At 34.8% G+C, this 25,757-nt stretch overlaps 1 protein-coding gene and 1 non-coding gene across 2 annotated transcripts; one reads left to right on the top strand and one right to left on the bottom strand.

Moving 5' to 3' along the window:
* Positions 1 to 328: 328 nt before the first annotated feature.
* On the bottom strand, positions 329 to 2,662 carry LOC131613578 (uncharacterized). Its single transcript, XM_058885235.1, has one exon. It carries the CDS (start codon positions 2,660 to 2,662, stop codon positions 329 to 331), a length of 2,334 nt encoding a protein of 777 aa, XP_058741218.1.
* On the top strand, positions 2,040 to 2,146 carry LOC131615327 (small nucleolar RNA R71). Its single transcript, XR_009287748.1, has one exon. It is a non-coding gene; the product is annotated as a small nucleolar RNA R71 (small nucleolar RNA).
* Positions 2,663 to 25,757: the final 23,095 nt, after the last annotated feature.

Here is a 25,757-nt window from a genome sequence, read left to right as displayed (position 1 = left end):
AATGTTATATCCTAACGCAGATGGATACTTCCTTAATACTTGTAATAGCTTCTCGGTCTTTGTGGCTCCTAGCTCTGCATTGACTATTACTGGTCTTTTTAGCTTATCGTCTAGGTATTCATACCTAAGAGTCTTGGGTAATGGCTTAAGGTCCAAGGTTGGTTTCTTAGGGCAAGGCATAGGGTTAGGTGTTAAAGCTAAGCATTCGCTTAAACTATCGTCTCGATATTCTGGACGCCAATTGTCATCTTCGAAAATCAGGGGCATCGAAATCTTTATAACTTCAGAGTAAGATTCTTCCGATAATCCTATCTCTCTTACACATCCATCAATAACATCCACGAAGTAATGTATCTTCTATAGCCGGGGCTTGAAGGAATCGTGTTAAAATAAACTCGACCTTCTCCTCACCTACTTCGAATGTCAACTTGTCTTTCTTTACGTCTATAATAGCTCCAGCGGTAGCTAGAAAGGGTCTTCCTAAGATTATAGAGGTGTTGACGTCTTCCTTTATGTCCATAATTATGAAATTTGTAGGGATGTAGAATTGTCCGATGCGGACGGGTACATTTTCAAGAACACCTACAGGATACTTGACATATCGGTCTGCAAGCTGTACTGACATCTTGGTTGGTCTTAGGTCTCCCATGTTAAGTTTCTCGCAAATGGACAAAGGAATTAGGCTAATACTAGCTCCTAAGTCGCACAAAGCTTTGTCTATGACAAATTTCCCTATATTGCAAGGTATGGAGAAACTTCCTGGGTCTTTCAACTTAGGTGGCATTTTATTTTGAATTATTGCACTACATTCGGCAGTGAGTGTTACGGTCTCATTGTCCTCTATTTTTTTCTTATTCGATAGGATTTCTTTTAGGAACTTAGCATATGAGGGCATTTGTGTAATGGCTTCTGTAAACGGAATTGTAATGTTCAACTGTTTAAGAAGCTCGACAAATTTCTTAAACTGCCCTATGCTTTTAGATTTCTCGAACCTTTGAGGGTACGGGATAGGTGGTTTATAAGGTGGTGGAGATACGTATGGCGCTTCTTTTTCCTCCGTCTCGCCTTCCTTGTCCTCTTTCTCTTTCGGATTACTTGGTTTATCCGTGGGTCTACTTTCCTCCTTAGTTGTCTTACTAGGGCTTTGGAACATAGCAGGGTTTTTAAGCCTAGGGTCAGTCGGTTCGTCCATCTCTTTACCACTTCGCAGAATAACAACATGAGCATGTCCTTTTGGGTTAGGTTGTGGTTGTCCAAGAAATGTCCCAGCAGGTGCGGCAGTAGGTGCTTGTTGTTGTGCCACTTGAGAGATTTGTGTTTCAAGCATCTTGTTGTGAGTGGTCAACGCGTCTACTTTAGTCGCTAACTGTTTGATTTGCTCATTAGTGTGCACGTTTTGGTTTAGGAAATCCTTATTAGTCTGAGTTTGAGTGGCTATGAAATTTTCCATCATTACTTCTAATTTAGACTTCCTGGGGACGTTAGGAGCAGCGAAGGGTGCGTTTTGATATCCAGGTGGTATACTAGGTGCTTGACCAGGTGCGTACAGAGCATTATTGTTCTTGTACGAGAAGTTAGGGTGATTCTTCCATCTTGGGTTATACGTGTTTGAGTAGGGGTTTACTTGAGCATAGTTTACTGGTTCAGGGGAAACTCCTGCCAAAAGATGGCACTCGGGGGCAGCATGTCCAGACACCCCGCATATTTCACAATTTGGGGAAACAGCAGCCACGACGGCTACAGGTGCTACAGTGAGGTTTTCGATCTTCTGAGTTAGGGCATCGACTTTGGCGTTAACGCGGTCGAGGCTACTTATCTCGTACATACCACTCTTCGTTGAAGATTTCTCTCCAGAAGTTTTCTCTGACTGAGCTCTCTCGCTTCCCCATTGATAATGGTTTTGAGCCATACTTTCGATAAGTGCGTAGGAATCGACATATTCTTTATCCATTAGTGCGCCACCTGCGGCGGCGTCGATTGTAAGTCTCGTGTTATAGAGGAGACCATTGTAGAAGGTATAGATAATTAACCATTGTTCTAAACCATGATGTGGACAAAGTCTAAGCATGTCCTTGTATCTTTCCCACGCTTCATATAAGGACTCGTTGTCTTTTTGTCTAAACCCATTGATCTGGGCTCTTAGCATGGCGGTCTTACTAGGTGGAAAATAACGTGCCAGAAAGACTTTCTTAAGTTCATTCCAGGTCGTGACAGAATTCGTGGGTAAAGACTGGAGCCAAGCTCTAGCTCTACCCCTCAGTGAAAAAGAAAAAAGGCGCAGTCGGATAGCTTCCGAACTGACACCATTTGCTTTTACAGTGTCTGCATATTGCAAGAACACTGACAAATGAAGGTTAGGGTCTTCCATCGAATTTCCAGAAAATTGATTTTGTTGTACAGCTGACAACAAAGACGGTTTTAGCTCGAAATTGTTCGCCTCAATAGCAGGGGCGACGATGCTATTATGTGGTTCAGCATGCGAAGGAGCGTAAGATTTGAGAGGACGCGGATGTTCTCCCATGGTTGATTCTTCAACTGGTTCAGAAGTAGGATTAGGAACAAGAGTGCGAGTTCGTCGTAACCGATGTGATACAGTGATAGAACGCTCCGATTCGGGAATTGGCAGCACTAAGTCTTCACTTCGAGAGCGAGTACTTGGCATGCACAAAGGGAACTAGAATAATTAAGTTGCCTTAGTCTCTACAACGTAACAGTTATTTACGATTTTGACTAAATTAGTCCCCGACAACGGCGCCAAAAACTTGATCGCGACAAAATGGGGTATGTCTGTGATTATGACTGCAAGTGCACAGTCTATCGCATAGTTTTAAAAGATATCGAACCCACAGGGACTAAGAATCGGCCTAATGTAGTTAATCACTACTACGCAAATCTAAGGCTAATATCAGATTGATTATGATCAGACGGGAAAGTAAAGAGATATAATTAAATTAAATAAGCGAGAATATTATCGGTATGTAATGGTCGGACGTCGGGGATCTAGTAAACTATCGACGCGAATCATAATTTAAAATAATCTTTCTGTAGAAATCACTTGTTTAAAAATCTTCCTCTCACACTCTCGTGTTTATTGATTACGATCTCATTATTAAACCTAAGTGAGCGCTCTCGCTGTATCAAATAAAGTTTAAAATGATTTTTGAAAACCGATGAATTCTAATTAACCTTAAAGCGCTCTCGCAGTATTTAAGGTTAATGTTTAATTCCTACTGTCCAGTTAAAATCTCAAACTCTCATTTTTATTGATCCTAACTTCTATTGTTTTTAACTCTCGTTACAAAACAGTTGAATTAAGCATTAGAAATTAATTCCAGATAAATAAATTTCATTAATAAAATACGTCGAAAGTATTACTCGATTCTCTCGGTTATGTGACCTTACATACCGATAAAAAGTATTTAGCCGGACATTATTTTAATAGATGGAACAGAATAAGCATAGCAGATAAATAACATTCCGGGCATAATTTGATAAATTAACATAAACAGAGAATAAAAATTAAAGCTAATAAATGAACCTTAATTAAAATTGCAAGACTTTAATGAATAATCTTGAAGTACCAATCCTTGAATCCGGGAAGAAAATTAATTGCAGAATAGTAAACTGAATCTAAAATAAACTCTGGAGCTTGAAAGAAATTAAAACGCAATAGTGTTCCGGTGTGGAAACCTATTGCAGAGTATTGGTTCGGGAAGAAAGTAAAATTGCTGAAGAAATAAAATACGGCACTAGGTTAAAGTTCGTAACCCTTTCAATTAGTCTTGATGGTATTTATAGAGCTGCTTCAGATTCTTGGTCTTGAGTTTGTTTCGTCTCAGTAGCAGTTCTTTCGGAGGAGAAAATGGTGGAGAGAAGATAGCGTTTTGAAAACAGAGTCTCTTCTGGGCCTGGGTGTGTGACTAACGTCACACACTTGTAATGGGGGGGGGGGTGCCGACCGGCAGGAGGGGGTGTGTGACGGATGGCAGACACTTTAGTGTGCCCCTCGTCACTTGCCCCACTTCCTTTGCGTGTTGGGCTTGCTTGCAGTCTGGGCCTTTTGCTTCTTCTTATTTGCACCTCCTTATTCAAGTGTCCTTTTTAGCAATTTCTCTTCATTTTAGCTCCTTTTTCCGATCATTTCTTTTGCGAGCTCTGATTTAATAAATTCCTGAAACAAAAACAAAACACCGGCATAACACGAAATAAAATAATAAAATTGAAATAAAATAAAATAATAATACATGTAAATTAAGCTAAATATACGATACGTTTTCGTGTTATCAATTCACAATAATTAATTTTACCTACTGTAACACGGTGGGAGAACTGACTTTTAGTTTTTCGCAAACAAATATTGCAGTGAGCAAGAGTCGCCACCGACTTTTATTTTGTCCAATTTTAGGAAAGGTATAAAAGTACAGGAAAGACCTAAAAAGAGTTTGGGTTCGGGGGGTAAGTTATGAAAAGGGAAGGTGTTAGCACCCTTTTCATCCGTAATTATCTACGGGCTCTTAGTTTGCTTAGCTCATTTTATTTTGTTTGCAAAGCTTGAAAAAGCATAGTGTGTGTTTGTGTTTTGAAAGAAGGTGCCAATAGTAAGGCAAGACTTCGCAATGATCCTTGTGTCGGTCCTCAAGGATGTATGCGAAGTATTTTCTAAAATTTGTTTGAAAAAAAGCAAGTGATGAGAAAGTATTTTTGTTTGAGCAAGCAATCTAAGAGCAACTTACGCTATGTTTGGTCTTTCCTATACTTTCTACTTTATTTTAAGGGATAGGACTAACCATACCATTTGGGGTAGGTAGTCCTATCTATTGGACGTTTACGGGACATCGAAGTGTCATCGATGGTCGTTGAAGGCAACATGATAGAGGTACCTTTAGCAAATTCGAAGGGACAATCATCTTTTGTAGGCAACAACTTGAGGGACTAGATCATGTATTCGTAGGCAGCAATTTGAGGGTCATCGAGGGACCATGATCTTTGATGATTTTTTAATCGTCGGGACTTTTGCTAATGGGTACCTCTATTATTCGAGAGACACGACCATATAATTGAAGGTAACCAAGAGGGGCGTACCTTAGAGGTGAATGTGTGCAACTGATTTAGGTTCGAATATTTTATCTGAGATTAGTGAGCTAACGATTAACAATTGAAGTCTTTCTCACTCCCTAAATTACTAACACACACAGATATATATTGCAGGAAAGTAAAGGCAGAAACATAAAATCCTAACTATTACAGGGCTTCGGGGAGGGGATTACAAATTGTCAAACGGGGATAGGAAATTACAACAACCCAGAATAAAATAAAAATGAAAATGAATAATTAATATACACAAAGACTTGTGAATATCCACAAAATAGCCCGAATTCTCAAAGAAGATAGTACCTCGCAATCAAAACAGAAATGTTAGTACTGTTATATAAAATGATGCATGATCAAAATGATAAAATTTAAACAATTATTGATTATTGGTTAAAAAACAAATCTAAGATAGCTATGTTTAATTAAAAGAGAAATATTTACATTAAAACAAATATTTTTGATATTTTTAATATTTAGTCAATAATTTATTCACAAGTAATTACGAGAACAATTAACTTAAGCGGATAATTAACATGTATAAATTATGAATTGCTTAATAAAATAAGAATGTTAAATTAATCAAAAAAAAAATATACAAAATAATAAGGGCCTGTTTGAATTACTTTTGCTTTTCAATTTTTAAAATGTGTTTTATAAATCAATTTTGTAAAAGTGTTTTTAAGAAGAGAATTATAAAAAAAAATTGATTGGTAAACTAAGTTTTTAAAAACTGTGTTAAAAATATAAAAATTAACAAAAAAAATTGTTTGTTGGTCTAATTTTCAAATACTTATTTTTTAAAAAGACAATAAAAAATAATTTGGTCAATTGATTTTAGAAATCTATTTTAGGTATAATTAAGAATTAAGTTTAAAGGTGCATATGAGTATAAATGAAAACTAAAATCAGTCACTCAATAAATAAATTTTATTCATAGAAAAAATTAAACAAAAATCTTATCCAATAAAAATAGTAATATTTTTAAATTCAGTCACTCAATATGAATTTGTAATAATAGAATGGAAGACAATGTTTAATAAAAAAATCAACACATTATTTGTTATCTGCTATTTAGAAAAATAAAAGAAATGATTATTGTGTGCAAATTATCTGTGAGTGTGCCTTGATTGAGAAAAAATAGTTGTTTCATATTACAAGTACTAGTTTTCCGTGTTTTCAATCATATGAAATGGAAAAACTAAAACAAGTACGGTTGAAATCGTTGCTGTTAATCGAAGCAAGGTCAAGGCAATGTTGTGATTGTTCCGATATGAAGCGGCGGTGAAGATCAATCGAACCGTGAGAGAGGCTGAGTGTTCTGTTTGGTAGTGTTGAATTGTTCTATATCTTAGTGAGGATCTGTAAAAAAAACATTAGTAACAGAAAAATAAATTCAACAGTTAGTAACTTGCAATATGAGAACTAGTTGTTTTTTTTTTTACAATGACCATGCCAAATACAACAAGAATTTTTAATGGAGGTCTCATGTTAATCATTGGCCAAAAAGAGGAAACCCAAAAGTTTGTAAAAAGTCATTGAAAATAAAAATAGCCTCACACGAAAAGGTTTAAAGGTTTAATCATTGGTCAAAAGAAGGTTTAAAGGTTTAATTATTGGTCAAAAGTTTAAGAACCAAAGATTTTTATAGGGTTATTGTCAGATCCAGACAACAATGACCAAGGCCAAAAGCAGTAATATTTTTTGGTCAATTGTTAATGTGTTGTGAAATTCAAGAAATGTGAGTAATGATGATTTGATTTGAACGTGAAATTGGTCTACGATTGGGAGGTGGACATGAGTTGAACCAGTTTCGGTGTTGGTGTTGAAACGAGATTGTGGAATCGTGGAATCGTGTATGAGATTGTGATAAGCAAACAAATTTATTCTAAAAAGACATGCTATGAGAAATTGTGTATGAAATTGTGATAAGCAAACAAATTTATAGACATGCTATGAGAGTGGTGTGTTAGCAACTTGTGGATAAGTTGAAAATTGTTAGTGATTTGCAAAAAAATGTTGATACGTGAGAATTGTTAATTTACATCATGAGAAAAAAGAATTTGCAATTATACCATGAAAACTATGTACAAACTTTTAATTAATTTGACGAACCATCAAATAATTATCATCATATGGTAAAAATAAGTTAGAAATTAAAACGGGAAAAGATAACCGATTAAAAATAAAATTGGAGACCTCACGTGAAAATCATTTGCCAAAATTGCTATAAAAAAAAACGTAGAGATTTAAAAAAAAAAATTTGAAAAAGTGTGAGCGTAGTGTCAAATTGTGGATTATTGTTGAGGATTGTTGGTTGAGGGAGAATGTTTAGAAAATTGTTGATGAAGAATGTGGATGTGGAGTGTTCTATTTATAGAGTGGAATTAGTTCCTAACCAATTGTGCTATGTTATTTATTTGAAATAAAATGTCAATTGAAATTTGAAAGTATATGAAGCATCGGCCATCATTAAATCGAATATTTATAGAATTCAGGATGTCAATCTAAATGAATCCAAGATTTTATAAAAATCCAATTTTGAAAATAATTTCGCATTTTTCTTTTAAAAGTGTGGGCAAATTTTGGGGTATGACACCTACCTACTTGTCAAATTGTTCATTCTCTTGAAAATATGATTTACTTTTTTGTTACATTTTAATTAATATAATTTTAAATCAATTTATTATCTTATTTATAAGTTTTTAAACATATTTATTAATTCATAATAATTATAAAATTTTGTTTCCAATTCAAAGCAAAATTTTAATAAGATTATAATAAATAATTTTTAATTTGTATTTAAGATAATATTTAATTTTTAGATTAATTTTATTTTTAGTTTAATTTAATTACAGGGAAAATTGTACTATTTTTTAAATACAAATACGTGAAACTTATATTTTTCAATCAACTGAACATATTTACAATAAAATGGATGTTATTGATTAAAAAAGTATAATAAAAAAATAATTATAAAGATATTTCGGTTTTATATATTGTAGTGCATTAAAAAAATATAATTAAAAAATAATTATAATGATATTTCAGTTTTATATATTGCAATCTTAGAATTTTTTTTTGAATATCCAAATTTTTAAAAAAAATTTCAAAAATAATAAGTTTTTTAAAAAAAATTACCAAAATTTTTTTGTTTAAAAATAACACGTTGTCGCCAGGGGGTGGCGACAACACTCCTTTTCCAAAGAAAGCGCCAGTGGGCCTGGCGACTATGTGCATTTGCTTGGTGTTGTCGCCACCCCCTGGCGACAACACCCCCCCTTATTTTTTTTTTCAATTTTTTTATATTATGTTTTTAGCTGTTTTTTTTCAATTTTTTTTTATGTTATTTTTTTAGCTGTTTTTTTATTTTTTTTTATTTTTTTTATTTTTTTAAGTTGGGAAAAATAATATCAATAAATTAAAAATTACCAAACACATTAGCCATTAATCATAATTAAAAAGGTACATTAAAATTAAAAACAACACAAAATACATTAACGATAATAATAAAATTCCTATTGAGCGCCCCGTGGACCATGGTACGATCCGCATTCAGGTTGTCTAATAGGTCGTGTAGAAGGGTCACGAGTTGGTAGTGCTCCCCTATTCCTGCGACGCCCCCTCTATTTGGTTCATCTTGTGTTTGAGTCGACGGTCCCTCAATGCATTCCGGGTCTACAAAATCTGTGAGCCGTCCTTGACCTCTAGAATTCCCGCTATAGGAAAGGCGGGTGCCCGCGGCGCCGTCAAAGCTTTGTCTAGGTGGGTTGAAATTTCTCCTAGTGGGTGCGCCCTGGAAGTTTGTATTTTGGAAGTTGGTGGTGGATTCGGTTTGGTTAAAATAGATTGGTTGTGGTGGTGTATTGAAGTTCAATGGTTGGTTGGGGTATTGTGATGTTGGTTGGTCGAATGTGTTGTATGGCGGATATTCTTCTTGTATGCCTATGTCGGAGGTTAGTGGTGGTGATCTGGAAGAGCTCCCCACATGGAGTTCTTGGAAGTGTGATCAGGAAGAGCTCCCCACATGGAGTTCTTGGAAGTGTAGGTGGTGGGGTTGATTTTGTGGTTGAGTTTGGGATGGTTGTTGGAGGTGGTATTGTTGGGATTGTTGTTGTTGTTGTTGGTAAATAGGTGTTTGTTGGTGGATTGGTTGTTGGTGGATTGGTTGTTGGTGGTAATTTTGTTGTTGTTGTTGTGGTGGGTAATTTTGTTGTTGGTAATTTGGTGGTGGTTGATGATGTTGGAAATATGGTGGTGGTTGTTCTTGCTAAAAATTTTGTTGTTGTTGTTGTTGTTGGAAAATATGTGGTTGTTGTTGTTGTCCTCCAAAATATGGTTGTTGTTGTCGCGGGTCAGCCAAATAGAAAGGGACAGACACAAACATTTCGGGATTTGTGACCGATCTGTACCAGTTGACATATTCAGCCGTTGGTTTCATTTCTTCCGGCGCCACAGGAAATTGTAAAATAGTGGTGGAACGACGAGCCCATATTTTACGCTGCTCTCTAGCAAACGTCTTCCAATTTTCTACGTACCACTGTTCGCTAACCTTCGCCAGATGCCAACGTCCCAAAGAGTCAGGCTCAGGGGGGTCAGGGATACCTTGATGCATGCCGAATTGGAGCTTCACACGGTCACTTGGGTGCATCTCCACAGTGGTGAACCGTATGATGGGTGTTTTTGCCGTCCAAACAGCCGCCTCTTTAGGGTCGGGTACGTGGTCCAAACCCAAGTAAGGTCTCCAAATAAACTGCAACGAAAAAAATATTAATTTCAAATTATATAAGATAGTTAATTTTACAAATATATTTAGAAGATGGAAATTTTTAGTGGTATTACATCTTGGGGTCTTAATCGATCCAATAGTTGGCGGTAAAAATGATTTTGTTTACTGGCGTATTGGTGTAGTCCAACCCGGTTGCATTAAACCTAAACACATTAAAAAATAAAAATCAATATAGTTACAATTAATAATAGAAAAAAATGCACTAATTAAAATAAGATCATTAAGTTACCTTGACGCGTAAGGGAAGACGTAAATGTGCGGATTTTCAAGGGCTAATACCGGCATTCTCCACCATCCCCATGTTTGTAGCAAGAATGCACATCCACTAAATGTACAACTATCCCTTTTTGCACATTTGCACAAGGAGCTATAGAGGTATGCCAACACCGCCGAACCCCAACTATACGTCTTAATTGCATCAATGTCCTCAAGTAGACACAAGTACATAAAATTAACACTATTCCCCGTGCCTTCGGGAAATAGAAACCTACCAAATAACAACATAATATACATTATAGTTTTTTGTAGTTTACTTTCTTCGCTAGAGCCTGACTTTTGAACGTGTTCGCCATTGGGTCTGGCGACTTCCTTGTGGGCTTAGCGTTGTCGCCACCCCGCCTGGCGACAACGTGGTATTTTTTAAAAAAAAAACATTTTGGTAATTTTTTTGAAAAACTTGTTATTTTTGAATTTTTTTTTAAAAAACTGGATATTCATAAATAAAAATTCGCAGTCTTACACGCGTCCTGTCAAATATAAATATATTATTTAAATTTGAAACTTAATTTTATCAACTTCCAAAGTATTTTAATATTTACATAAATCAACAATAATAATAAATTATTTAATTAATTTTTATTATACTGTTTTTGAATTGATAATAATATTAAACTATATAGATAATAATTATAAAATTTATTTTAATAGTTGATGATAATATCAAATATTTCTATTACTTCTCATTCTACCGTTATAGAACTTTTCATTCTATTATTTTAGGGTAGCTAATAAATGTCAATTAATTTGATTAATTCCATTGTCATTCAATTTTTTATTATTCATTATCATAATAATGATGAAAATGATTTTGGTAATAAATAACTTTAAGGCTAATAATTTTTGGATAATTGACTTTTTTTTTTGACAAAATCAAACTCAACATATTTCATTCATAACACAAAGCTCAATACAAGGAGGTATCACGTTAAAAATCCTACGCCTAGTCCAAGAATTGGCCGCCTTAGCTAACGTATGGGCAACCAAATTCGCTTGGCGCTTAATGAACTTTACCTCAAAGTTCTGAATAAACATAACATATTCTGAATAGATCTAATGATACAACTAAATTTAGAGGAGCCGACATGTTTAGCTTTTACAGAATTGACAACAACTTGACAATCACTTTCAAAGACAACATGAGAAAATTGGGAGGAGATGGCATATTGGATTGCTTCCTTCAAAGCAATGGCTTCAGCTTCAAAGACCGAAAGCAGACCTACATCCCATGAAATACCTGCTCTAATAAAACTCCCCAAATGATCCCTAAAGCACCAACCTCGATTAGTAGTACCACAAACATTATTGAAACCCGCATCGACATTGCATTTTACCTGATTAACCATTGGCGGACTCCAAACTGCGGGAACATTATTAGTATCACACTCCAAAGGTTCCTTTCTAGCTTCGAACCAATCATACCAATTATAATACGCTTGTAAACCGATACGAAGGGCGTCTTCTCGACTATCTTTCCAAACGACATCATTTCTACTCTTCCAAAGAACCTCAAGCATGACCGCAAATCTACCTGCAGTCCTACGGTCCTCCCGACTACAGACGTCAAAAATAATTGACTTAGCATCATGAAAAGAGTGTATTCGAGAGTCAATTATAGAAGACAAACCTGCTGCCCGCCAACTCTGAAAAGTAGAAACGCAGCCGAAAAAAATGTGCCACTCATCCTCTTCTTCCAACTCACACCACGGGAAAATAGATGGACATAGAACATGATGTTGTTGCAACTTGGTTCGAGTCGGGAGGCATCTCCTACAAACCCGCCATAACAGATGCTTAGCTCTAGAAGGAGCGGAAATATTCCACAGATTCTTCCAATTACCCTCCATACCATGACACCTCGTACCCCTCTACAATTCTCTCCACATCCTATACCCCGATTTCACACTATACTCACCATGCTTCTCCTCTTGCCAAACCAACCTATCCTCCACAACATCCTCCACCAACGGTATTTTAAGAATAGATTCAGCCCCTACAGGATCAAAAACACTCCTCACCTTTGGATAATTGACTTAAGCCAGCATTCTAATTTGAATAAACAATTTTTACTAATAATCTATAAAAAAATTCTCACTTTTAAAATAAAATTAATGCTTTTTTTTGAAGTTAGTATTAATATATATAAAAGGTCAAACATGTAATATTATAGAGCTTAACAACTATATTATTGGTTATTTTTAATTTAAGTTTATGATTTAATAATATCATATGATAAAATAAAAATATATATTTAATATTCTAAATATAACAAAAATCGTGCAAATAATCAAGCATGTAATACAAACAAATTAAAATACGGGAAAACAATCTATGATTAATTCAAATATTTTTAAAAGGGATATTACTTTGATATACGTACAAAACTATAATACTAGTTTAAATATTTTTATAATTATTGTCAAAATACGGAAAAACAATAAAATATTAATTCATATATTTTTAGAAACGGTATTATTTTTATATACGAGAAAAAATGTACTACTGATTCAAATATTTATGTTATAATTTATATTACTACTTCATATTTATACAATTAAAACAATGTTTGCATAATTAAATACTAGAGAAACTATATATATTGGTGTAGTAATTTCACAATTATATGTTATTGATGTAAATAAGAGAAACATATATCTAAGGGAAAAATGTACTGATTATTCAAATACGAGAAAAATATTTTTCTCATAAATTAATTTAAATATTTAAATGCAGGAAAATATATGTGTGTATATATATATATATATATATATATATATATATATATATATATATATATATATATATATATATATATATATATATATAAATTAATGAGTGAATGTTAATAGCTTTTTTAAACGAGAAAACTTTATTATTTATGAAAACACTGGAAGACATTTTGACACTAATTTTTCAAATATTTACAATATATTGACGAAAAATGATTTAATTTATATGAGTCCAAACACGGGAAAATATGTTGTTTTTAATCATATATGATACTAATATTTTTAACTTTTTAATTAGTTTTAATTTAAGATATAAATTTCTTTAACGAAAATATATGGAAAAGTGAGCTATAAATTAGTGATGTAATAATTTCACTAATATATTTTATTAATGTCAATAAGAGAAATATATATATATATATATATATATATATATATATATATATATATATATATATATATATATATATATATATATATATATATATATATATATATATATATATATCCTACAAATAATATTCAAATACGAGAAAATATATGTTTCTTATTAAATAATTTAAAATATTTTTAAATGAATGAGTAAATCTTAGTTTATTTTTAAAATGGGAATAAGTTTTTTTATTAATCGAAATATTTTCATAAATAATGTCAAAACAAATATAATATTTACAGACTGAAAATATAAATAATAATATATCTATCTTTTAAAAATAAGAAATTATTTTGTTTACGCAATTTTGTTTCTATTTCTTTTCATTCTTATTACATTTTTTAAAGAAATGCGCATATCATACCAGTATCCAGTCAACACACGGGTATCTAGACTAGAATTTATGCAAACACACATGTTATTACATTTTTTGTATAATTAAATAAAATAAAAGTAAATGTGTTAAAAATAGTGAATTCAAACACGAAAAATATGTTGTTTTATATTACTAATATTTATTTATACAATTAAAACACTATTTACAAATACTATGTTATTAGTTGATATTTTTAAAACTAAATGATTGCATAAATATTTTTCTAACTAAGGAAAAGATATGGTTGATCCCAATATTTATTTATATGGAAAAACTATATTTATGCTCCAAATATAAATAATAATACGTTTTTCTTACAAAAATAATAAACTTTATTGGTCATAAAATTTTGTATTTCTGTTTTTTATTCTTATTATATTTTAAAAACAAATGCGCACAACAACCGGTACCCGAGCAAACGGACGGCTATCCAGATTATAATTCTTGCGAATGCACGGATATTACAATTTTTGTACAGTTAAAAAAAATATATTTAAGTTAAAATTTGAATCCAAACATAGGAAAAATATGTTTTTTTTTTAAAAAACTTATTTAATAATATTTTATTTTGAAATTATTTTTAATTTAAGTTACAATTTTTTTAACATAATATTAAAAAGAAAGAGCTATATATTATTGATTTAATCATTTCACTCATATATGTTATAAATGAAAATTGTTATTTTTAAATTAATGAATTAATCTTAATATTCTTTTTGTAAATGGTAACAACTTTTTTTTTATCCAAATATTTTAATAAATAATGTCAAAACAAAAATTACATTACATACTGAAAAATTTACGGTTTTTCCAAATATTTTTATATATCGATAAATATTTTTATTTGTTTTTTCAAAAAATTTATATATCGATAAATATTATTTATGATTCATATATAAATCAAAATATGTTTTTTTTAAATAATAAACTCTGTTGGTAAACCAATTTTATCTTTCTTTTTTACATTCTTATTATATTTTACGGACATGTACTGTTCATGTACGGACATGTACTGTTCATGCATTGTTCATGGACAAAATTGGGATGGGGGACCAAAACTGTTTAAAAAGAAAATAGGGGGACTAAAATCGTGAAAAACCTAAAACAGGGGGACCAAAACTGTAATTTAGCCTATATTTTAAAAACAAATGCGTGTAACACATGTAACACCCTATTTTTACCCGGCGAGAATTATAAAAATCAAATTTATAAAAGTTAGACAATATGGGATGCTACACTTTCAACTTTAAAACAACGACAATTAATCGCAATTAAAACAGATACATAACACATAACATTCGGATGAACCGATAACAGCATGTTGTAGTCTTTGAAACCAAACAACTTTTTATTACTTACGCAGCGGAATCACAATATTCAATTTTAAATAAACATATCATCTTTTTCAACTAAAACAACTTGAAACATCTTGGTACTTCTTAAAATTCAACATTAAAATTCAGCAACATGAAACAAAGGCAACAACTAAATAACTATCGTCCATCCCCCGAGTGTTACGTATTAGAGCGACATCACCGACTCGAACTATCAAAGCTAACTATTCTTCATTCTTGTTTACCTGCACGTTATCAACATAGGAGTAACATTCAAATAGAAGGGGTGAGATATCGAACTATATAAACAAGAGTGTGATAAACAATATATTAGAATTCGAGTATATAAAATCACCACTTCATATAAACAGTTACTACAATCTTCACAACTTATTAACATAGCAACTCAAATATGTGACTTAAAATGCGACTCACGACGATGCACATGCATGTGGTACCATTGGAGCAGAACTCCCAACTTAATAACCGCCAGTTAATAGAGGCATCAACAAGGCATAAGCCTTCACCTTAAAAACAAGGAATAAGCCTCCAACTTAATATTTTGCCAATCTAGGCCAACTTACAGAGCATAAGCCCCCAACTTGATAATGCGATTTATGCGACGCAATATGGATGTCATATAACAACAATAATAATTCATCAACAACACAACAACTCAGCAACATTGTTCCAATAAATAGAGGTACTCATCATCACTTCGACAATGGCCATATGCCTACAACTTAGTATCAACATATCAACGACAACAATTCAACAACATACCAGCTACAACATATCAACAACAAATCAACAATCATAAATCAACACAATTAATTCAACGACAAATCATCATTGGCCATAAAGCCTACAACTTTATATTGCCAATAATTAGAGGCAATTCAACTAAATTCATCACCACCTGCAAATTCACATTTTTCAACTAAGTACTCAACAAATCAAATCACCAAAACACACCACAACCATTCCCTAATTACTCGGACAATTTTTAACTAAAAACGGTTAATTAATCTTCGGTTAAAATTACTAACACTCCTATTCGATACTATTTTCATCAATTGCTTACTATTAATACTGGTTCTCTATCATTAGAAATTATTTCTGCTATCAAAATCTATTATCTGTCATCATTCTACTGTCACCAAAATGCTTCTGCTAAGCCAACTTTTTGTCAATCAATTTTTAATTATCCTACTAGCTAAGTTATATGTATCTTCCTGTTACTTTAGTTGAGCCTATTATCAAATTATTTCCCTGCTACTAACATACGATTTTTGCAAATCATGATAAACTATTCCCATAGAATGTATTCTGTTACTATAATTACCAGTAGATTAAAACATAATTACCAGTAGATTAAAACAACTAAGAAACATAGGAAAATTGGAGTGATCCCTATTTCCTTATATGGGCGCCCATCCCCCTTTTTTATTAGTAATCTGGGGAGCCCACCCCAACTTCTCCTTCACAGAATTTCCCTTTTTCTTCTTCCTCGCAGATTCCAATTTCGGCGATCATTTCATTGATCCATTAACACAACAATCAGCATTTCAGAAACATCAGTTTATACTAAATCAACACGAACAATTTTCTTTTGTAATAACATTTCATTGAAAGAACCAGAATTAGTTTCTTATTGATTTCAGAAAAACATCACAACAAACAACATTAGCACAGACAACAACAACATCAAACACGATAGTAATTTCAACAATCCAAAATCCCACATATCATATTCCCGATTATAGAGTTTGAACCCCACCCTTACCTTGGATTGGAGACCGCTCTATAATTCTCCGATCGAATCCGAGCTTCGCTGTAGATTTCAACCTTTGCCTCTTCTGCAACTTTTCCTATTCACAGTAACTCTTCGTATCTTCACCAAACCCTTGTGCCTCTTTTCCTTTTTTTTCCTTCTCTACAACTTTTTCCACGATCAATCTCAATTCTCCAAAACCTTATTCCCTTATCAATTAACCTAATTCTCTTCCTTTAATATTGTTGTACCCCAATTTTTGGCCACTGAGATCCCACCCTATTTCAAGTTTTAGGATCATCATCATGCATATATCATTTTACTAACCAAAATATCAAAAATATTGTTGCTTGTTGCTTGTGTGTTGCTTGTTTCAAAACAGGAGATTGATCAAAGGGCCTAAGCAAATTAGGGTAAGCAAATTAGGGAGTTGAAGATCAAAAGAAGCTCAAGGAATTCTCATGTGATAAAATGATCATCCTCACCAATATTCAAGTCTAATTATGTTTCAAATCAAAATCAACCACTTCCAAATTCATCTGGTGCACAAATTAGGGGTTTTGACCTAATTCATCTGGGAAATTGACTTTTAATCAAGACATGGCTCCATGGCTCAAACTATGATTCAAGGAACTTCAATTCAATATTATAATCCACTCACATCATCCATTTGAAGAGGAGAGCTTGATTCAATTGGGATCCACAAAATTGCAGTTCATTTGGAAAAGTCAACTATGTAGGTCAACCTTTTACTTTTGAGAAATTTGATCAACTATGGACTTTTGAAGATCAAAATCATCAACATATGATTATTAAATTCATTTGATCAAGAAAAATCAAGAAAATAAAAAATTCAACAAAAAGTCAAAATTAGGGTTTTAAGTGCTTTTGACCTCATTTTGGGAACTTCAAAATTCACCTACAAACTCAAATGTCTTCCAACATGAAAGTTGTAGATCTTGATCAAACAAGCAACTTTTTCACCTATAACATTTCTTCAAAAAGTGATTTATTTGAGAGATATTGGATCAAGTAGTTTATGTCAAAAAAACTTTGAAGAAATTTTAAGTGTTTTAACCTAGATTTCTTCCAACTTTATGGTCAATTTTCACCAAGATCCAAAATGAGTTTTGTAATGCCCTGAATTTAATTAAATTGGTGAATTAAATTATTAAAGGATTTAAGTATTGGATTCAGTCGAATTTGGATTGTCGGTATTATTTTAAGAGGCGTATTTGGATTTATTAAGTTAAAGTCGGATTTTAGTCGGATAGTCGGAAGAATAATATTAAGAATAATATTATTTATTTATTGAGATCTTATCTTTGAAGTTGGAATTATTTTATTAAGTCGGTATATTGAAATAATCGGATTTTATTATAATGGAGTTTAAGTGGAAGTATTATTTTTATATTAAGTGTAGAGATGATATTGGGCTTAAATAGTAGTGTTACTATGTATTAATGGGTATAATGTCATTAGGTCCATTTGTGTGGTTTACTAACTATGTAGTAGCACTTTTGGAATAATAGTAGAGGAAGCTTGTGGTTACCCGAGAAAGAGGAAAAGAAAGAAAGGCTAGGGTTGTGTAGAGGAGAAGAAGGAGGCCAAGGGGTGTTGTTCTCAAGTGCTATTTCTCCCAAATCTTCCATTGATTTTCCTTAAAGCTGCTCTCAATCCAAGGTAAGGGGAGATTCTTACTACCTAAATGGGAATATGATGGATTGTAAGTGGGTTTAGGGTATAGATTAGTTATTGTGTGGTGTTAATTTTGGAATTTCATTTGAAACAAAATGTAATGTTGTGCGTGTAAAACTATGGTATTGTGCGCAAGAAAATAGAAGTAGCAATTTCTTAGTGCCATAGAGACGCCCTTGTAGCCATTCCGGTCGGCTGAGAAAGCAAGGCAGACGCCATAGCCCCAAGCCCTGTAACGGGCGGCATAGTATGAGAAGAGTGTCGTTCGGCAACTCCATGAAGTTTATGTAGTTACTGTGCAATGTGATTTCATTTAATTGTCGTTGCTCTTTTATGCAATATATGCCCTGTTTTCTGTTTCCATAGTTCCACATACTGTTACTTAATAATATGCATAATGGTATGACAAATTGAAAAGAGTTATAATTATGAGATGGAATACATTGAAAATAGTAGGATAGGAAGTGTGTAACAGTAGCAGTTATAGAACTAATGAAATGCAAAATAGTCCTATTTGATCGAAATAGCTGAATTAAGTGGTATAATTAGTTATCCAGAATTTGATGAAAATTTACGTGGTAGCTAAGTTTAATTAGTATATTAACGTGGTGGTGTTATTTTCTTGAAATTGTGATATTTTACGAATCGATCGAAATTGTATTTGATTCGAATATCCTTTATAATTAAATGTTGGTTTTGGAAATGGAAATGATACACAAGTATGGAAGTGGACGTCTCCACCATTTCTGTAACACCCTTCTAAACCCCGCGGAAATTAAACAATTAAATCAGAGTTACACGCACAAGGGCGTCACAATTAATAATAAAATAAAACAACGTCTGTCATAGTCATGCATTCACTGAAGGAAAACGTCTTAACATAACTCATAAATCAAATAACTCATGTTTACACAGCGGAATAATCATCGACTAGCATCACATCATTAATGCTTCCAATCCTCAAAATAAATTAAACAAAACAGAGTTAATGTCATAAACTTAAAAACAGCGTTCCCCAGTGTTACACCTATCAGAGCATGACCCGACGCTAACCGACACATTGACTCATGAGCTAATCCTCACCGAGTCGAAGCCGCTATCCTCAATCTGAAAAATATAGTGTAAGGGTGAGTCTCATTCGCAATTAACAAATATTATTGCATTATAAATAACAGTACATTAACAGTTATATTATTCACCCAACTCATCTATATCCAGATCGTCCATAAACATACATACACATATCATCACAATAATATAAGAGTATACATATAGTCATGTTATCAAATCCAGGCAAATGAATGCAACTGACTCTATGCATGTGGTACCAATCATCATCAAAGGGAATCACCCACCGACCGATCTATCATCATCCAGATACGGCCCTGCCAGCACAAATTCCACACAATGGGAATTCTGCCATTCACTGAATCCTCTCATCATCTAGGATTCAGCCCTCTTCAATGCTTATGAATGCATGCAAACATATATATAACATACTTTCATCATCTCCACTCTATGAGTAGCATCATCTATACTCATTTCATCATTATCATCATCATTACTAAGCATGTTCATATATACATTAACATCATTCAATACAATCAATCCTCAGTAAACCACAGAATCACATCACAAGGTTTACACAGTCTCAAACACCACACAAAACAGGTCTACAGATCGAAAGTTACACATCATTGAACTTTCCAGAAAATTCACAAAACAGAATTTTACACATGCAACGACCATACGCGTATCATATAGCCTATACGCATCCATACGCGTATCACCATGCCTCATACGCGTATCATACGCATTTCATCAGAATCCAGAATGGCCTAAAACCAACCCATACGCGTATCAGCCTTGCCATACGCGTATCACCAGGACCAGTTTCCTCTTTAAAAATTTCCATACGCGTATGAGCATCCTCATACGCTCCCTATACGCAAATCATCAGTACAGGGTATTTGGGACAGGGCACCTGCGTATCATACGCGTATAGCCCCTTGGGAGTGTCCCTCATACGCGTATGACTTCATCCCATACGCGTATGACACTGTTCCATACGCGAAACACCAGAAAAATGCCCAGAAACCTGCAATTTCGTAACAGTCCAAAACCCACTCGTTTCTACTCATACCAGTCCACGATTTTGAGTCTAAAACAGTCCAATTTCACGTTTTCATTCACAGGATTCATTCATACAAACTAATATATCATCATATATCAATCAAACACATCCAAATTCCGAAATCTAACCCAATTCTTAGAACCCCAAAACCTAACTCTGACATACCAACAGAATTGACTCAACAACACAACTATTCATACACTATTCATCTATAATCACGATAAGAGATGATAATTGGAAGAGTCCCCCCTTACCTTAGCCAAATTCTTGCTCTTTGGTCTCTTCCTCTTTGTTCCTCTTCTACGTTCTTCGCGTTCCAACTTCTCTCTTTTCACGTTCTGTTCCTTCTTTCCCAATTCTAATTATTTTATGAAAAATAATATTAAATTAGTAAGGGCTTTACTACACCACACCCCCTCTTCTTACTAATCTCACACATGGCCCAAATGCCATTAACCATCAATTTTCCATTATTTTCATAAAATCCATAATAATAATAATTATTAATCTAATATTCAAATTAAATTAAAATTAAAATTATACGGGTGTTACAACTCTCCCCCATTAAAAGAGTTTTTGTCCTCGAAAACATACCTCAGGTAAAGAGCTCTGGATAAGAATCCTTCATCTAGCTCTCTAGCTCCCAGGTAACATTTCCTTCAGCCGGTCCTCCCCAAGCTACTCTGACTAAAGCTATTTCCTTACCACGCAATTGCTTCAGCCTTCGATCCTCAATCCTCACAGGCAATGCCTCAACCGTTAAGTTGTCGTTTACCTGTACATCATCTACTTGGATCACATGGGACGGATCTGAAATGTATTTCCTCAACTGAGACACATGAAACACATCATGCAAGTTTGCAAGCATCGGCGGTAAAGCGACACGATATGCCACTTCTCCCACTCTTTCTGAAATTTGGAATGGTCCAATAAAACGTGGAGTCAACTTCTTTGACTTCAATGCCCGACCAATACCTGTCATAGGAGTAACTCTCATAAACACATGGTCTCCCTCTTGAAACTCAAGTGTTTTCCTCCTCTTGTCATGATAACTCTTCTGACGACTCTGAGAAGCTTTCATCTTCTCTTGAATCATCTTAATCTTCTCTGTGGTCTCTTGTACAATTTCTGGACCAATCACAGCACTCTCACCAGATTCGTACCAACACAACGGCGTCCTACACCTCCTACCATATAAAGCCTCAAACGGAGCCATACCGATACTCGAATGATAACTGTTGTTGTAGGTAAACTCAATCAAAGGCAGATAACTATCCCAAGTACCTCCTTTTTCTAACACACAAGCACGCAACAAATCCTCTAACGACTGAATTGTCCTCTTAGTCTGTCCATCAGTCTGCGGATGATAAGCAGAACTTAGTCTCAGCTTAGTACCCAAAGCTTTCTGCAAACCTTCCCAGAACTTAGACGTAAACCTCGGATCTCTGTCTGACACGATACTTGAAGGAATACCATGTAGACTAACTATCTTCTCAATATACAACTGAGCTAGCTTCTCCATCGGATAATCCATTCTCACTGGTATAAAATGTGCAGACTTCGTCAATCTGTCTACCACGACCCAGATAGCTTCACAATTTCTGACAGTTCTCGGCAAACCCGACACAAAATCCATCGATATGCTATCCCACTTCCATTCAGGAATAAACATCGGTTGCATTAACCCAGACGGTTTCTGATGCTCAATCTTTGACTTTTGGCACGTCAAACAAGAGTACACAAACTCAGCAATCTCTTTCTTCATTCCAGGCCACCAAAACAACTTTTTCAAACCATGATACATCTTGGTAGCACCAGGATGAATGCTCAACCCACTACGGTGTCCTTCTTCCAAAATACATTTTCGTAGTTCAGCAACATCAGGAACACAAACTCGGTCACCAAACCTCAGTATACCATTCTCGTCAATTCTGAATTCGCCACTCTTGCCTTGATTAATCAAATTCAACTTATCGATCAATTCAACATCAGTTTTCTGACCCTCTCTAATCTCTTCAAGAATACCGCTAGTCAGCTTCAGCATACCCAATTTGACACTAGTAGGAGTGCCTTCACACACCAAACTCAAGTCTCTGAATTGTTCAATCAAATCCAATTCCTTCACCATTAGCATAGACATATGCAAGGTCTTCCTACTCAATGCATCAGCAACAACGTTTGCCTTATCCGGATGGTAATTCAAACCAAAATCATAGTCTTTCAGAAATTCTAACCACCTTCTCTGCCTCATATTCAACTCTTTCTGATCAAAGAGATACTTTAGGATCTTATGATCACTGAATACTTCAAATCTCGAACCATACAAATAGTGCCGCCACAACTTCAAAACAAAAACTACAGCTGCCAACTCCAAATCATGAGTCGGATAATTCCTTTCATGTACTTTGAGTTGTCTCGACGCATAAGCAACTACTTGTTGATTTTGCATCAATACGCCACCTAAACCCATCAGTGATGCATCACAATAAACCACGAATGATTCTGTCGGATTCGGCAAAATCAAGATAGGAGCACTAGTCAACCTCCTCTTCAGCTCTTGGAATCCTTCTTCACACTTTGCATCCCAAATAAAAGCTTGTCCCTTCCTGGTTAGTTTAGTTAACGTTAATGCTAACTTTGAAAATCCTTCAATAAACTTTCTGTAGTAACCTGCAAGACCAAGAAAGCTACGAATCTCTGACACTGTCTTCGGAGCTTCCCACTGAGACACAACTTCTATCTTTGTAGGATCAATAGCAATACCATTCTTAGAAATCACATGTCCAAGAAAACTGACTTCCCCTAACCAGAATTCACACTTCGACAGCTTGGCAAAAAGTTGCTTCTCTTTTAACAGTTCCAATACCGTTCTGAGATGTTCGGCATGCTCTTCCTCATCCTTAGAGTATATTAGGATGTCATCTATAAACACCACCACGAACTTATCGAGATAAGGATGAAAGATCCTGTTCATATACTCCATAAAACACCAGGTGCATTAGTGACTCCAAACGGCATTACAGAATACTCATAATGTCCATACCTTGTTCTAAAAGCAGTCTTCTAAATATCGTCATCTTTCACACGTATCTGATGATACCCAGACCTCAGATCAATTTTGCTAAACACACGCGCCCCAACCAACTGATCCATCAAATCATCAATCCTCGGCAAAGGATACCGCTTCTTGATAGTAACCTTGTTCAATTGTCTGTAATCTACACACAGCCTCATCGAACCCTCTTTCTTCTTCACTAGTAACACAGGCGCACCCCACGGAGAAACACTAGGACGAATGAATTTCTTCTCCAGCAATTCTTCTAACTGCTTCTTCAGTTCGGCCAACTCAGACGGCGACATACGATATGGTGCCATCGACACTGGACTAGTTCCCGGAATTAAATCAATAGAAAACTCCACTTCTCTTTCCGGTGGTAATTCATTCACATCTTCTGGAAAAACTTCTGGAAATTCACACACAACAGGTAATTCGCTACTCGCCACTTTTTCTTCACATTCATCAATGCGAACAACATAAACACTGTTGCACCATCCTCGATAGCCTCATTCACCTGTCTAGCTGTCATTTCCAGATTATCAGTGCTAACCTCTTCGGGAAAAATTACCGTCTTCGCAAAACAGTTGATATGAACACGGTTGAACTCCAACCAGTTCATTCCCAGGATTACATCGAGTTGTTTCAACGGAAGGCACACTAAGTCCATCCCGAATTCTCTGCCAAAAATGTCAACCGGACAATTCATGCATGCAAACGAAGTAGTTACTGAACCCGACGCAGGAGTGTCAATAACCATACTTCCCTTTATATCAGATATCTCAAGATTCAACCTCATAGCACAATCCAAAGAAATAAAAGAATGAGTTTCTCCAGTATCAATAATTGCAACTAAAGGTGTGCCATGAATGAAACACGTACCTTTAATCAGTCTGTCTTCTGGAGTAGTCTCTGACCCGGTCAAAGCAAAAACCTTTCCTCCCGATTGGTTCTTCTTTGGCTTGGTATAATTCGGACTAATGTGACCCTCTTCACCACAGTTGTAACAAGTCACACTCTTCCTCTCACAATCAGCAGCAATATGACCCACCTGGTCACACTTGTAACATTTCTTCTGATCATTCTTACACTCGTTCCGACGATGTCCCACCTCACCACAATTGTAACATCTGATACGAGCACTAGAATCTCCCCCACTGGGTTTCTTCCAATCAGCAGACTTACCTCTACCATATGGTTTACCTCTATCCATAGGCTTCTTCCCTTTTCTATCAACTAACTCGCGAGAGTGCGATGACTTCAGCTTGATATTATCCTCCTCAAAAATCCTGCTACAATCCACTAAGTCAACAAACCTCCGAATCCTCTGGTACCTAATACCCTGCTTGATCTCATCACGAAGACCATTCTCAAACTTGACACATTTTGAGAACTCACTGGCTTCATCATTGTTGTAGTGTACATAATACTTTGCCAGCTCCACAAACTTTGCAACATACTCTGGTACCGTCATGTTACCTTGGACCAGCTCCAGAAATTCAACCTCTTTTCTGCCCCTGACATCCTCAGGAAAATACCTCCTCAGAAATTCCCTCTTGAATATAGCCCAAGTAACTTCTACACCATCAGTATCCAGCTCAGCTCTGGTTGCTAACCACCAATCATCAGCCTCTTCAGATAACATGTGAGTGCCATACCTCACCTTGAGGTTCTCAGCATAATCAATGACTCTGAAGATCCTCTCGATCTCTTTGAGCCATTTGTGAGCACCCTAAGGATCATGCGTGCCCTTGAACAATGGAGGATTGTTCCTCTGAAAATTCCCCAATTGCCTATCAGCACCAATCCCTGCTCCTACAGCTCCCCCTCCAAGCACACCAGCAATCATGCCCAGAGCTTCAGCAATAGCATCATCATTTCTTCCACCTCTTCCAGCCATTGCTCTGCTTAATCACAAACAATTCAGTCAGAAACGAAAGTATCGACAAAGAACTCGTATTAGTCGCATACACAGAAAGACTGACGCCAAGACTCTGGTCACAACGACCGACAATGCTCTGATACCACTATTGTAACACCCTTCTAAACCCCGCGGCAATTAAACAATTAA

The sequence above is a fragment of the Vicia villosa genome, linkage group LG6 (assembly GCF_029867415.1).
Source record: "Vicia villosa cultivar HV-30 ecotype Madison, WI linkage group LG6, Vvil1.0, whole genome shotgun sequence".
Lineage (NCBI taxonomy): Eukaryota > Viridiplantae > Streptophyta > Magnoliopsida > Fabales > Fabaceae > Vicia > Vicia villosa.
This window is presented reverse-complemented; position numbering and strand designations above follow the sequence as displayed.